The sequence below is a fragment of the Molothrus ater genome, chromosome 10 (genome assembly GCF_012460135.2).
Source record: "Molothrus ater isolate BHLD 08-10-18 breed brown headed cowbird chromosome 10, BPBGC_Mater_1.1, whole genome shotgun sequence".
Classification (NCBI taxonomy): domain Eukaryota; kingdom Metazoa; phylum Chordata; class Aves; order Passeriformes; family Icteridae; genus Molothrus; species Molothrus ater.
Window position 1 is genome coordinate 5,962,766 of NC_050487.2, and position 14,863 is coordinate 5,977,628.

The window sequence follows — 14,863 nt, forward strand, 5'->3', positions numbered from 1 at the left end:
GATGGGAAATTAAAATTAAAAAAAAGTGATGGGGAAAAGAAATGAGGAGGGCTTAGCTTCAGGCAACAAATTGTTACCTCTTTTTGTATTGAGATGAAAGGCAAGGCCCTCAAGGACCTTATTTTATCTCTGATTCTCAGATGCCTTTTGCAACAGGTAAAAGCCTTCTGTTCTTCATGTTTCACTGTTGGACCAATTCCGTCTCACCATTGGCAGAACTTCTTGCTAAGGGAAAATATTTTGACAGAGTTTAGGATTACTGGTAGAGGTGAGAAAGGAGCTGGAAGGAAAACAATGTTTAAATTATATTCTTTTGTCAGTGCAGCAGAAGAAGCACTGTCCTGGAGCTTCCAGATCCACAAATGTTATTTGGTGTCTTTTTTCAGAGTTTATCATCTTCAAAATAACAGGCCCCAACTTTTGCCTGGGTGATTATCAACATGGTACATGTTCAGTGAGACTCAGATTGCTGAGCTGCTTGAGGCTGAAGAGCTCAAGATTCTTGTGAAAGAATCACGCTAGACACATGCTCTGCCTCAAGTGTGATCCATGCCTGCACCACAGGAGCAGCACACACTTGTCTGAAGGAAAAGGAGCTGCAGACAGCAGGAAGAGTTAAGGATTAACCTGAGAATTAGCAAAGTCAAAAAGCTTAATAAGTGCAGCATGGACCAAAGAACCAGCTATGCCACTGGGAGCTCTTATAGTTCAGTTCCTCATTGGATCATCACCAAGGGAAAGAAAGCAGAGCCTGGGCTTAATGAGGTGTTTCTAATCCACCCCACATTCCCTTTCCCTGGCCTATGTTAGAAGAATTTGCTAAGAAAACACCAAGCAAAACTACCACCCAACTTCTATCCAGCAGCCATCCCTGCTCCCTCCCTTCTCATCCCTTTACAAACTCCCCACCATCTTCATTTTCCAATTTTGCCACTATACCTTCCAGCTCCAATTTCAGATTTCCTTTCCTGCCCCTGATAGTTGTCTTTCCTTGGCAATCTCCTTCCTCCCATCCAGCAAAAAAAAAGCCTTCCTTACTTGAATTAGAGCTGAATTTATGAGGTTCCAGCAGGTCTGTGAGAAAATGTGGGAATGCCAGTTGTATGAGTGTTATCCAAAACTGCAGTTGCTTGGGAGCCCAGTGGAGAGCCAGACACCTCCAAGTGGTACTTTGTCACAACACAGTGCTGTACACCTGTCTCCTACCTGAGGTGGTGACAGGATTTGTAGAAGGGACTCTGGACTATGGCATTCAGGAGAGCAGGAGGGACATGGAAGATATTAGGGATCATCATGAAATCTCCAAAGGCAGGGCCCTGTGAAACCAAGCACCGGCCCCACCCAGATGCTTATCAGACTTGCAGTGCCATCTGCAATCTTCCTGACATTCTTTGCAAAAGACAAATAAGCAATAATTTCATTAGTTTCAACAGGTGTAGTCAAATTGCTGCTTACAGCTACCAACCCATTTGTGTCTTTGATTAGTCATCCCCCAAGGCAAACTATATTTAAATTAAGGAAACCTGCTAGAATAGAAGGTGCCCCACCTTCTTCAGAAGAAGCTTCATTTCACTGGTCTTCATTTCTTGGCTGGTAACTTCCTCCTTTCACCACACCTACTGTTACCGGCAGAAAAAAAAGCAAGCAAACTGCTGTCAGAGCCAGCAGACACATGCCAGAGAAATTGTGGGATCCTTCAAATCTCCTACCCGTAGAAGTTCCATGTGGAAGTCCATATGCTGAGGCTGTGTGTTGTGTTCATCTGCCTTTTGTATGGGGTGAAAACAGGTAAGAACTCAACCATTTGTTTTGAATGTTTTTGTCAAATATAACACATTTTCTGTGCTTTACAGCAACATGAATGTACCTGCCCTCTGCATTTACAGGTACTGCACAGGGTTTCTCACTAGCATTATTTATTTTGGCAAAGCAGATTATACTGGTTACATGAATGTAGTCAGCTCTAAGAGTTCCAAATGGAAAACCAGAACTATTTTTTATTTTCTTTTCCTCCCTTTGCAAACATTTCTCTTATATAAGTACTATCCATCGACACTGAAAATGTCATTCGAAATCTTCAGAGAATAATGATTTCTTCTCAGGGGTGTCATGTATGGCAGAGGCAAAGGATGAATTACCATTTATGAACAGTAAGCTCCATTTGATAGCCTCACAGCTCTACCAGAACAAACCCGTGTAACAATAAACAAATGTACTGCCTTGTGTTAGCATACACACGGGAGCAAGGTAAGTTACAGCTCTCTGCTTTGCAGGGAAAACAAACAGGGTTAAAAAAAAAATGTTTTTATAAATAATAACTTGTGTTTCATCGGGTCCTCTGGAGTAATCTCAGGGTCGCCTTTTGCTTGGTTTGTTTGGTTAAGACTCTGTAAGAAATGCAGTCATGAGAAGTGGGAAAAGAGAACGGTCTGAAAAGGCACCAGTGAAATGCAGTGAGCTATTGAGCACCGGTTTAGGAGTGGAGAGCACATCCTCTCGGTGGAAAAGTGATGGAAATCTGCACTACTAAAGCCCTCGAGATTTTTGGTGTGGTAGTCAAGTGTGCTTAAAGGGGGATAAAGATATTGTTGGTGGTTAAGACCAGTCTGATGACATTCACTGTAAAAAGCCCAGGCAAGGTGGCAGGAGCTGCAGGGTCAGAGCTCCTGCAGATAGAGAAGCAGTGACACACTCACCTGAGCTCCATTCAGTGGAACAAGGAGCTCTGTGTCCCAAGGACCACAGCTGAGACAGCCACACATCCAGCCAAGTGACCACTGACCCACTGAGGTGATCTGTTGGAACATCTCTTTGCAAGAGGACAGGCTGGTAAAAACCTCAGCTGCTACTTTATTCATGCAAATAGCTCGGTACCACAGCCCCAAAATGCCACCATGGCAAACCCTGCCTGTCCACAGGATCAACGTCAGAGAGAAAGCCTCCAAACACCATCTCCTAGAAAGGAATGAGACACACCAGGGGAAGACAGGCCTCAAGAGCACTGACTGCAGTAAATACCAGGAGTCTGCCCAGGACTGTTCCACTCCCTGCAATACTCCCACCTGGGAGTATACCTAATTTCAGAATATATATATATATATATATATATATATATATATATATATATATGTATGTATGTATGTATATGTATAACTTCAGAACCAAGTAATTCTGAAGATGCCTCCACTGCTGCAATAGCACCTTGGAGGCTGATCTCAGGCTTGAGACCAAACGTGTCCAGCTCCCTGGCAGGTACATGGATTTAACACATTTTTATGCTCCCTGGTACGAGTTCTGAGAGATCAGAGCATCTTGCCCAGCAAACCAGTGTTTGCCTCCTATTTTACATATCAAAAAACAGAGCAGAAGGAGAATGGGGATTGCCAGAGGCTGTCTAGCAAGCTAAGGCAGGGATGCTGGGTTAATGGCCATGTTCATTCCCCTTTACTGGAGGGAAGTGACCTGTTGGACATGGGTTAAGTACAGTGCCAGGGCATAAGTTTCTACCTCATTTATTTGCTTGCAGAGTAAATCTCACTAAGCCACCTGCCCCAGTCATTCTGGAGTTTCAAAGACACTTCCAGCCATTTGGGTAGGAGTCACTGTGCTCAGCAGAAGGAAGAGCAAAGCCAGGTTAACTGGCCCTCCTCATGTGTCAGTTTTTGAACACATGGTGATGAGGCTGGGATTGGCACCAGCTTGCCAGAAGAGAAGCTGGCAAGTTTCCTCCCCTTATTAGCACTGATTTGATTTTGTTAATCAAAACAGAACCAATCTAACAGACCTGGTGCAGATATTATACAGTCCTGTGTTAGGTACCAGCAAATGCTGACCAGCTTTTTGAAAGCACTTCTGTACCAGAAGGTTTGGGCTGTTCTGATGACAAACATAGTGCTCCTCTGGGCAAGCCTCAGCACAGTGCAGGAGATACAGAAACAAATTAAGCAATCAGTGCAATCTTGCACCATATAGAAGTAATTCTTGCCTGGCATTTCTGCCTGTATTGCTACAGTTTCAGTGACAGTAAAGCTAATTAACAACACTATATAGTGCTACTATACAATAACTGAAACAATGCCTAGTTATTAGTAAAATACACAGTTTTATTTTTTTTTATGCTGCAGTAGCACCTAGAGGACAGTCACTGAGTCTCACCGTGTGAGCTGGTGTGCATGAGCAAAAAATGTTAATTTTTCTCTGCTAGTTACTTTGGGGTCTCCACAAGAGCAGTGTCACAGAACTCTTGCTGCTGTTTCCCTGGAGCATCTTGGCACTGTAAGAATAAGCTGAGAGCAGGCTGGCCAGGAGGGAGCCACCCAGGCCACCTTTCCTCTTGGGAGCAGGGCCCAGAGTCACACTGTTCCTGGGAGCTCTGAGTGAAGCATTGCAGAGGCAGGACACCCTGCATTAAAAGGCCTCTGATTTCACTGGGCCTGGCTGGGAGCTCATTTCCCACCACTCCTGTCACACCATTCATATGTTACCATAGGCTTTAAACAGGAAGGACTCAATGGATTTCAGATGTTAAAATTTATTTCTGAATTTATGGTAGCAATTAAAAATATTCAGTTGGACTTAACTGCAACATCCTTTTAGCCTATTAACTTTTATTTCTAGAGCTCCTGGGGCTTCTGCAAAGTAATTAGCAGAACTGTGGCAAGTGAGCAGATTGTTTAATGTGCTGGGCACATAGCATTTATATCACTCTCATGCTCCTGATTTCCTGAGGAGGAGAAAAGGGAAAGTTGCTCATAGAAACTGTGAGAGTTTCATCATTCACAAATTAAAATGCACAGAGCATTGGAGATTTGCTAGAGCATAATTAACTTACAGCTGCAGGTTTTCTAAACCCTGCTACCTACTGAGCAGTCCTTTAAGCAACCAAGATCAGGGAAATTCCTCTAGGAACTGTAGCCTGAACAATCACTGCAGCCCAGGACATATGTGTGAGAGAGACACTCTCCCTCACAAGGTTCCTCAATAAGATTATGAGGATTTGAGGTAAAGGATTATAAGCCAGGAAGAGGCTACTAAACCTGGGAGGGCCTTCATAAGTAGTGTCTGTCTGGAGACAGTTATTCCATTCCCTGCCAGTGCCCTGTTGGAGACTATGGGGCTCTGAAGGCTCAGCTGGTGTTCTGCTGGAAAAGCAAAGAACAAAGACAGGATTTCCAATGGCACAGGCCATCCCATCGAGCAGTACTCACATAAAATTCAGTTACACTTCAGCTGTGTATAAAGCACAATTACCATCTCACAGACCCAAGGGTGCCCCATGTTGCAGTCTGTAATGCCAGGTCACATCTGCACATACAAATGAAGCCTTGAGCTGCCCCTCACCATGGCAAGACTCTGCAGCTTGGCAGCTCCAGGCTGGAGGTACAAACCAACCCCAAGGACACCTGTTTGGCTGAGAACCTATTGATGCAGGACAACCCCCAGCTAGGGAATAGCATGCAGTGACTCCAATGATTCAGGAGGCTGTTCAATTGCTTTATTAAGCTATACTATATTAGATACTATACTAAACTCTATAGTAAAGAAAAACCCGTGACCTCTTACAGACAGTCACAGCACAGCTTTGACCTAATTGGTCAATCAGTCCAAACACCCATCACCAGAGTCCAATTAACAAATCCCTTCTTTGATAAACAATCCCCATAACACATTCCACATGTGCCAAACAACAGGAGCAGCAAGTAGAGATACAAGTTGTTTTCTCTTCTCTCTCTGAGCTTTCTCACTGCCTTCCCCAGGAAAAATCCTGGGAGAAAGAATTCTGTCTCTCTCTGTTCAAAGAGTATGTGAATACCACAGAGAACCTGTCCAGAGCACCTGAATGTGGTCACAAACCAGTACAGCAACCATCCCACCTGTTGGTCTCAATACCTTCCTCACACCAATGAGATATTTGGACAGAGTCCCTGCCAACTCCCAGCTGCCACAGGAAGCAGGGCTGTGGTGTTTCAGGGAATGCTGCTCCAAAAATATGTGATTGCTCTCTCTGTTCCAACACAGCAAGAAAACCTAAGCTCAGGTACTCAGTCATGAGCAAGAGAGAGTGGAGAGGGAGAGAGGAGACAGGAGCAGCCCCTGTGCTCAGACAACGCACAACACACTTCCCTGCCCTGTGCAGGATTGGCAGGTACAAGAGGCTAAAGAAAACCCCTTGGTGCCAAACTCCAATTGCCACTCTGCTCCTTTCAGATCCTCAGGAGACATGTCCTGCATTCACAGCCCTCAGCTTCGGGAATGCTTTGATAGGGACAGATCTGAAAGTGAAGCTGCTGCTCTACACCCGGCAGAACCCAAGCTGTGCCGAGGAGCTCCACTCAACAGCCTCCAAGTTCCTCAATGTGACCAAGAAAATTACCTTCATTGTCCACGGGTACCGATTCACAGGCTCTGCCCCCGTCTGGATCCCTGACCTGGTGCATCTCCTGCTTTCTGTAGAGGACATGAATGTCATCGTTGTGGACTGGAACCAGGGGGCAACAACTCTCATCTACAACTATGCTGCCAGGAAGTGCAAAAGAGTTGCTGAGATTCTGAAGAAACTTATAGATGAAATGTTGGTAAGTTGGACGCTCATGCTACGATACAGTCATTAAGGCACAGTATGTAAAGGGCACAAAGGAAGTGCTTAAACCAGCAGGAAGTCTGGGAATAGAAACTCCTAAAAAAGGAATACATTAATTTTTGGAAGTGCATGTGTACTGCAGTGCCAAATCCTACCCTTGGACTTGGTACAATGGTATTTTGGTGTAATATTCAGTTTACACTCTAAGTCTCTACATTTCTGGGTACAAAGCTCTCCAGACATGTTTTCTCATACACAGAAACTCTACTTCCACTTTCTGTATATCCAAAGGCAGCTTAAGGGGATCAGCTACATTTCACAGCTCCTCTAAGGTGTTGCACAGGCAATGATGATGCTGGATCCTTTAGGATCTGCTAATTCCTTGCAGGAACCACATGTGGGGCAACTGGAATTTTACTCCTGGGGCCCATCAGTGGTTCCTGTCCACACTTGTAGTCACTGCCCCAGGAAAATACAAGCATTGCCTGAACTGTTCTCATCACAGCTCTCAGAGGTATAGGCCTTAAACAGCAATGCTGGCTGCTCTGTGGGACTGTCAATGGGGAAATATCTACACAAAGTGCAACACTGAGAGATGTTCCATTCCTCCTCCTGATTTTTTTTAATTTTCCAAAAACACATGACCACGAGTACTTTTACATCTCAGATTGATGGAGCGTCCCTTGACTCCGTGCACATGATAGGAGTGAGCCTGGGAGCACACATCTCTGGCTTTGTGGGACAGATGTTTGATGGCACACTGGGAAGAATCACAGGTAAGCCCTGCTCCAGCAGTCCTGCTGCCCCAGGGAAGGGCAGCGAGGTGATGCCACGCCCATGGCTTTGTGCTGCAGGCCTGGACCCCGCGGGCCCCCTGTACAGGGGCACGGCACCGAGCGAGAGGCTGGACCCCACGGACGCACAGTTTGTGGATGTCATTCACTCCGACACCGACGGTAGGTGGCATTCCAGCTCCCTCCTGCACACGGAAACCCGGAGACTGACGGGGAGGAGCGCGAGGGGGGCTGCTGGGGGGCAGCAGCGCTGGGCTCCTCGCTCCTTTGGCCCAGGAGCGCAACAGGCTCCCTCACTGAGCCTCCGGGGTGCTGTGCTGCCCACGCTGTCCCCAGCACTCCCTCAGGAGCTGCTGGTTTATTTGCATTCCAAAACGTGCTGCTGACACAGCATTATCACCTGGCCCATGACTTACAAGGACTTCCTTAGGAACCGGTGGAGGAGGTCCTGCAGCACAGTCCTGCCAGAGCAGGACACACCAACATCCCACCAGGGGTCAGGCTGCATCTGAGCACACAGCATTTCCAGAGCTGATCCCACAGCTCAGTGACATGCACAGCAAATCAGTTATCCCCAGCCATGTTTCCCTGCATGATGCTTCCAGTCTCCATCCCACCTTTAGGAGCTAAACTTTCCTCTAGGGCAAATCTGGACTCTCCCTCAGCCCTGTCCTTTTCCAGACCCACCAGCCAGGCCACCAGTGCAATGCCAAGCCCCCCATGCTGCTCCCATGGCCACCTTACCACTAACACTTGGCTTTCCCACCTATTTGCTGCCTCTCTTCTCCCAGCCCCTCTAGAAGTCAGATTTCAGCATCACAGCAACATCCAGGTTTCACATCCCTTTTCCTCTCCTGCACACAAGTGACACAAACCCCCACATTTTGTACTGTTGCATGCACAGACTTATTTTAGGTAGTTGATACCATTGTTAAAATGACCCAGCTGGGACACAACTGTTTGGCCTGCTGCCTAAACAGAGGGATGACATTAGTATTCCTGTACAACCAGGCATCTTAGAGCTAAATAACTACTATTTTTTCCAGTTAGGTTGCTGTATTTCCTTCTTGTGCATTTTGCAATTTAATGTTCCCTCCCTGAGCCCTGGTATTCCCTTTTGCTAGGACTGGGTTATGGAGAAGCACTGGGCCATATCGACTTCTACCCCAACGGCGGGACCGACCAACCAGGCTGCCCACTGACAATATTTTCTGGTAATTAATCCTGCCCTGAACTGCACAAACCCTGACAAACTGTTTCCAATCAGAAAAAGAGGAGAAAGGCAGAGAATCATCATCACTGCTTAGAAAATACATGAAATCCATACTCTGGGAAAGCCATGGCAGCAACTGGTCTGACAGGGGTTTAGCTGATGTGCAACAGGGAGAGGTGAGAGTCAGGGTGACCTCTCTGTGCCCCTGTCACAGTGCAAAAGGGACTAATCCTCTGTGCAAAAAGTTATCAGGTAGATGTGTGCCTTTGTTTTGTTGCTATGTCCAGAAAATCTGTGGGATTTTTTGTTTCTAATTACTTGGAGCACACGAAAGCCCAAGGCCTAGCAGTGGCAAGGACCTGTTCAGAAAAAAGGCTCAAGATGAATGTGGAGCAGGCAGTTATCCCAAATCAAAGACACCTTCCTTGGCAGTGACAGAAGGTGCAGTCTGGAAGGCACAGCCCTAGTCTTGAACAAAAGAAAGCTTTTTTTCCTTTCAGCCTGGCAGCAGAACTGGTTTGATGAAAGCTGGGTAAAGAAGATACCTTACAGAAGGAAATGCAGTATTGTGAATTCAACCCTTATCAGACTCAAGAGAATCTACATAGGAGAGCAGCCTGAGCTAAAAATCCCTAGGAAACGAGGCTTCACTGATTTTGCTGCTCATGCAACAACTCATTTTATTAGTTATGTCTTTCTAAAGAGTTTTTAATACCAAAATGGAAAGTCAGGTGCAAAGCTAAAAGCAATATCCAGCTGTCAGGCCTGAGCTCAGAGAGGAGAGAACACCAGAGACAGAAACTGATCCATAGCTGGATCCTCTGGAAATGCAGCAACCACACAAACAAATGTTTTAAAACCAAAAAGACAAGAGGAAAAGCAAAGCAGACACAGGCAGAGCTAAGTGCACTCAAAGGGAGAGGCTGTGTGCTCAAATGGAGAGCCCAGTGCTCCCCAGTGCAATTTGTTGGGTTCAGACTGGTCAGTGACTGTCCACTGGTGTGTCCTGAGACATGAGGATTGCTAATGAAATATTTCTTCCCTATACATGATTAAGGGTTGCAGTATTTTAAATGTGACCACCAGAGGTCTGTTTTCCTGTTCCTGTCCTCCCTGACACAGAACTGCAATATCACCACATACCCCTGCAACTCGTACAGGAACTACAGGAATGGCAAATGCACCAGCTGTGAACCCTTCTGGCCCATGCCATGCCCCATCCTAGGTAAGGATCCAGGGAATGTCCATCCATCCTCAATACTGAGCTGCCTGTTGGCACTGTAACTCGGAGGGTGATGTTTTGCTGGAGGACTAACATGACATGGTGCTTTGCAAAAGCATCAAAGTTATTTCACTGAGGTGTTTGAGGCATCTCAGGCCTGCTCCTTGTAATATCAGATCATGGTATGATTTAGAACAGAAATCCACAGGTAAAGGATCCAGAACTAGGAAAGCCAAAACTAGACTTGGGATCTTTACACTAAAGTCAGAGAAACAGTGAATTTAACTCCCTCAGTTGCAGAGTTTGGGGGACAGGGGCCTGTTCTTGCTAAAATAAGATTTACAAGTAAATTCCCAGCACCACAAATCCCTCTGTGCTCTAAAAGGAATGGCAAATGGGTGAACAAAGGGAATTCCTGGACTTGTCTGCCCCAGCCTGGGTGTGACAGCCCAACCTCAGGCTGGCAGCTCTGAAATGTTGATGCTGAAACACCTGACACTTCCAGAAAGGAACTGGCAAAGCCAAGGGGATGATTTTCATTCTGCACTGCAAAATGAAACCCTTGACCATGGATAGCAGATGTGGAAAAATGTCAGCTTGAAGAAAGTGCTGAACAGTAACCAGGCATATTCAGTGCTAAGCCTTTGGAGTACAGGAGGATGGGTGTCAATGCTACTTGGCAGCTGGCAGACAATGCACTATTTCTTAAATACTTGCTTATTTTCAGCCATTTAGTGGCTCATCTACCTGTGCAGTAACTTGGTTTCATTTTCAAACTGTCACCTGCAGGTTATTATGCCTATGAGTGGAAAAGCTATTTAACACAACAGAGCCATCCAGTGACAAGTATGTTTTTCGACACGGCGGACAAAGGGCCATTTTGCAGTAAGTGACTGAGATTTCTGAGATTATTTTTCTTTGTGCATTGCCTCTGTCAGCAGCAGCCAAGCAGAGATAGTTATTTGCTGGTGGTGTTACAGCCAGCATTTTAAAAACTCCAGTTGCTGCTGGATGAAATTGTGTCCATCTGTGGTTTGCCAAAATCTTCTTTTATCTGCCAACCTGTCCAGTGCTGGGAAAGCCAACTTGCTTACAGTTCTAGGAAATTGATTGAGAACTTTCAAATTAAGTTCAAATCATGTTTCAAAGCAACACACCATTCTTTTGTCAAACTAAGAGGTGTGTGGGAACAATAAGAGAGAAAGGCAGGTTGTACAGGTGAAAAAGCTACCCCAGAGAAAAATGAGAGGTGCAGGGAGAGGAAGAGAATCTGTGGAAAAAGGTTTCACCAAGGTGAAAAGTTTCATCTCATCCCTGTGATTACCAACATACCAGGGCATGGGCTGGGATTATGGCCTGAGCTCCAGTGCTGGTCAGCAAGTGAATTCAGACTGACGGATCAAAGAACAGAAAATTCTGCTCTGTGACAGAGATGACAGATACAAAGAACAGAAATGGAGGGGTTCAGAGGGGGATCAAAGAAAGAAATACAGTCTGGAAGTGAAGGGGGAAGGCAGGCAGTGAAAGGCGGCGTGCTGGGAACCACACAGAGACCATCCTGCATGGATAACCCTTGCTGCAGTGCTCTCCTGACACCTCCTAGTGTTTCTGGTTGAAATCTCTGCAAAGGGAGATGGAGAGAAGGGAGGAGAGAGGGATTTTCCAGATGAACTGCAGGGGCTGTGTCCATGCTGTACCCACAGCTCTGCTCCCAGACAGTGCACAGCCTGGACAGCAGACTGAGCCCACAGGGCCTAACCCCACTCACTCTCTCTCCCCTCAGTCTATCACTACCTGGTGGATATTATCACATGGAACAGAGACACCAGGAGAGGCACCTTCAGCATCGTGCTAGCTGACGAAGATGGGAGGAAGGCAGAATCAAAAGTTAATCCGTAAGTTTTACTAGTCTGAGCTTTTCTAAGTGTTAGTGCATCCCTTGGTACAACTGCATCTGGGAGGAGGTGACACAATGACACAATTTCACAATTTCCCAATTGCTCTGCTGATACTTGCTAGTGCACATGTGATTTATTGGCCCTAAGGGATTTCCACAGCCTCCCCCAGCACACAGCCCTGACAGCCCAGCCTTTTGGTTTGGGCCCTTCTCTGTCATCTTAAGGACTGAAGTGTACAATCTCAGCCAGCAGCACAGCTGCCCTAGGCTTCCACCAAAGCAGAAAGAAAATATATCCCCCTGTTTCCTTCCTCTCACAGGGTGTGTTCTGTTCTAGTTCCCAGTGCCCAAGACAGTTGGGGATTAACCTGGGCCTGAATATGTTACATCCAAAATCAATTCATTCCACTCAGAGAGACAAATTAATGGTGTTTATGTGACATGGAAATTCCTGAGTGATCAGAACTACACTTCAGCCAAACAAACCTGCACAACTAGTTTTCCCAAGTTTCTCTAAGTGCACATTCCCTCAGGCATATCTGATATCTGCTTGCACTGGAGCAATCAGCATTGATCCCACACCAAGGCCAGAGCAGATTTCATGCATATCTCAAAGTGACTCCGTGTTCAGGCCTGCACAGACAGCCAGGCACAAATATCACATGGGTCCAGTCCACTTGGGATCAAAGCAGAATCACAGCGAAAATTCTGGTTTGGGACCACATAGCATCCAACCTCTGTGTCCCCACTTCCACCCCAAAAACCTGAGGGCAGAAGTGGCTGAGCAGGTTGACACCAGGAGACCCGAATCCATACCCATTTCCTGTAAATCAGAAACTGATCACTGGGGGAAGCTCAGGCCGCCTCCCCCAGCCTGTTTCTCATATTACAGTGACTACATTAAACCCAGTGCTATTCCCTTGGTGACTCTCTGACACTCTCTCTTGTCTTCTTCACCTTTAGAGAAGCTGCCACCTTCCAGAAGTACAAACAAATCACTTTGCTCATTGGGTTTGACCAGGATCTTGAAAATGTGGAAAGAATTTCCTTGACATTTTCCACGGGATCTGTCATTGGCCCAAAATTCAAACTCAGGATTCTCCAAATGAGGTTCCACTCACTGACAAACCCAGAAAGGTGAGCAGATATTTACAAACCAACCATTTCTGTTGGTGCAGACTGGACACAAGTAAAGGAATCTCCCAAATTCCTGGCCTGGCTGAGTATGTGCAGAAGAATTAGATTTATTTTACATTTAGTAATTCACATACACATATTTTGGGAATAATTTCCTCTTTAATGGAATCCCACAGCTGAATACTTACTCGAACACAGGGGCTGTCTTATTGCACTGGGAACATGTCATGGGCGATGTGACTCTGACGTGGCCTGACACCTCAACCTTTGGTCAGGAAAATTACCTTTGGGAAGCTGCCCAGGCCTGAGCTCTAGGATGGAGGGAAATGCAGAACTCTGGGAAGAACAGATGCTCAGCCCCAAATACACATTTTATATCCCAGTCAATTTGTATGGCTAGTGAAGCAGGGAGATTAATTTACTCCTGGAATTCCAGCAAGTGGGAGCTGCTGGCTGCTTTGCCCCAAAGCCCTGGCTGGTACCCACAACATCAGGGGTACCTCTCAAGCATTGCTGATGAGATTTCTATCACCTCATTAGCCTCTGTCTGCTCTGCTGTCCTACCCCTAAGCTTCCCACCTCTGGAGGTTTGGAGCTCTGCCTGAGCTCAGCAAGCACAGAATCTCTTACCCTGCCCCTGTGTGCAAGGGCACTGTGGACACCACAGCATGCTCTGAGTTTGGCTTAAAACAAGGCTGGAAGATCACAGGCTCAGGAGGGTGAAGCAAACAGACATACAGAGCCGCAGAACATGTTTCTTTGCATTTCATGAGGTCTGCTACCCTTATCCTAGCCTTGGAACAAGGAAAAGATTGTGTATATCTACTAAACAAGGTCCTGCAGCTCTCCCCTTGCTGCCACCTCGTCTCCTGTCCCACACCTCCACAGTCACTTCCAGTCCCAGATACACATTTAGTCTTTTAAAAAGCAGACACAAATGCCCCCATATTTAATCACAGGATGCTGTCTCTCCCCAGTGAGGGGCTGCCACAGGCTATAAACACAGTTCAGGACTTTCAACACATCATCTAATCAGTCATTGCCACAGGGAGGGATGTCCTGCCCTCTCCCCTTCCCTGTTGCTCAACCTACTACACAGGGCTAATGTTCATATTTCCCTAGTGAAAGCCCAAGTATTTCCTCAGTTTTTTTGGCTGGACTAGGTCCAGACCAGATCTGTGTTTGGACCCTGGTTAGAGCAGTGGCAGAATTTCTCATGCCTGGAGCAGGGAAGGGGCAGAACAGCCAGGTGGGTAGAAGGACCTCCTTGTTTTGTGGACTGGATTAAAGGGAACCATGGACTCTGCAGCCAGTGCCCGTCTGTTTGCTGGATTTTTTGTGATCCTTTTTTTCCACAAGCAAAAGATAACATAGAACAGAATGGTAAAATGCTCAAGGTATCCCTGGCTTAAAGCCAACCTCCCTTCAGGTGGACTTGGAGCCAGTTCTCTTGAGAAGATGACTTATTTTATGTGGGCCTTCAGCAGGTGGGGAGATGACAGAAAAAACCACCGTTTTTGTCACTTTTGGCCGTGTTTTCACACAGACCCCAGCTGTGCCGGTACGACCTGGTCCTGACTGAGAACACCCAGAAAACCTTCAAGCCCATCCCATGCTGAAGCAGGAGCTGAGTCCCGAGGACGCTGTGCCCGGACAGGGCAGAGACGTTTCCCCGCCGTGTGGGGACTCACCTGGTGGGGCCCGGGCGCCTTCTGAGGGGACCGAGCAGCGGGACCGCTCTCCACGCAGTGTACAAACGGGCTGGGGGAGTGACAATAAAACCATGGCGGCACACGGCTTTAAAGCGTGGCTTTAAAAGGGGGGCTCAAAGCGAGGTTTTCAAACGGGGATTTAAAGCGTCTATGCGCGGCGTGGAGCCCACATGAGCAGCAGGTGCCAGCCAGCTCCACGAATACCCCGCAGCCCCCTCACGCCCACGCCCACCATCGCTGCCCAGAGGCCCCGCCCCTTACTGAGGCCCCGCCCCGCGCCTGCGCAGCCGCTCGGGGTGCTGAGGGCG

General features: G+C 46.9%; 1 protein-coding gene across 1 annotated transcript; it reads left to right on the plus strand.

Moving 5' to 3' along the window:
* Nucleotides 1-1,736: 1,736 nt before the first annotated feature.
* On the plus strand, nt 1,737-14,554 carry LIPH (lipase H). Its single transcript, XM_036388937.1, has 10 exons — nt 1,737-1,788; nt 6,208-6,575; nt 7,248-7,356; nt 7,435-7,536; nt 8,499-8,588; nt 9,645-9,812; nt 10,599-10,694; nt 11,593-11,704; nt 12,670-12,843; nt 14,390-14,554. The coding sequence occupies exons 1-10, from the start codon at nt 1,737-1,739 to the stop codon at nt 14,460-14,462; spliced, it is 1,344 nt and encodes a 447-aa protein (XP_036244830.1). The 3' UTR covers nt 14,463-14,554.
* Nucleotides 14,555-14,863: the final 309 nt, after the last annotated feature.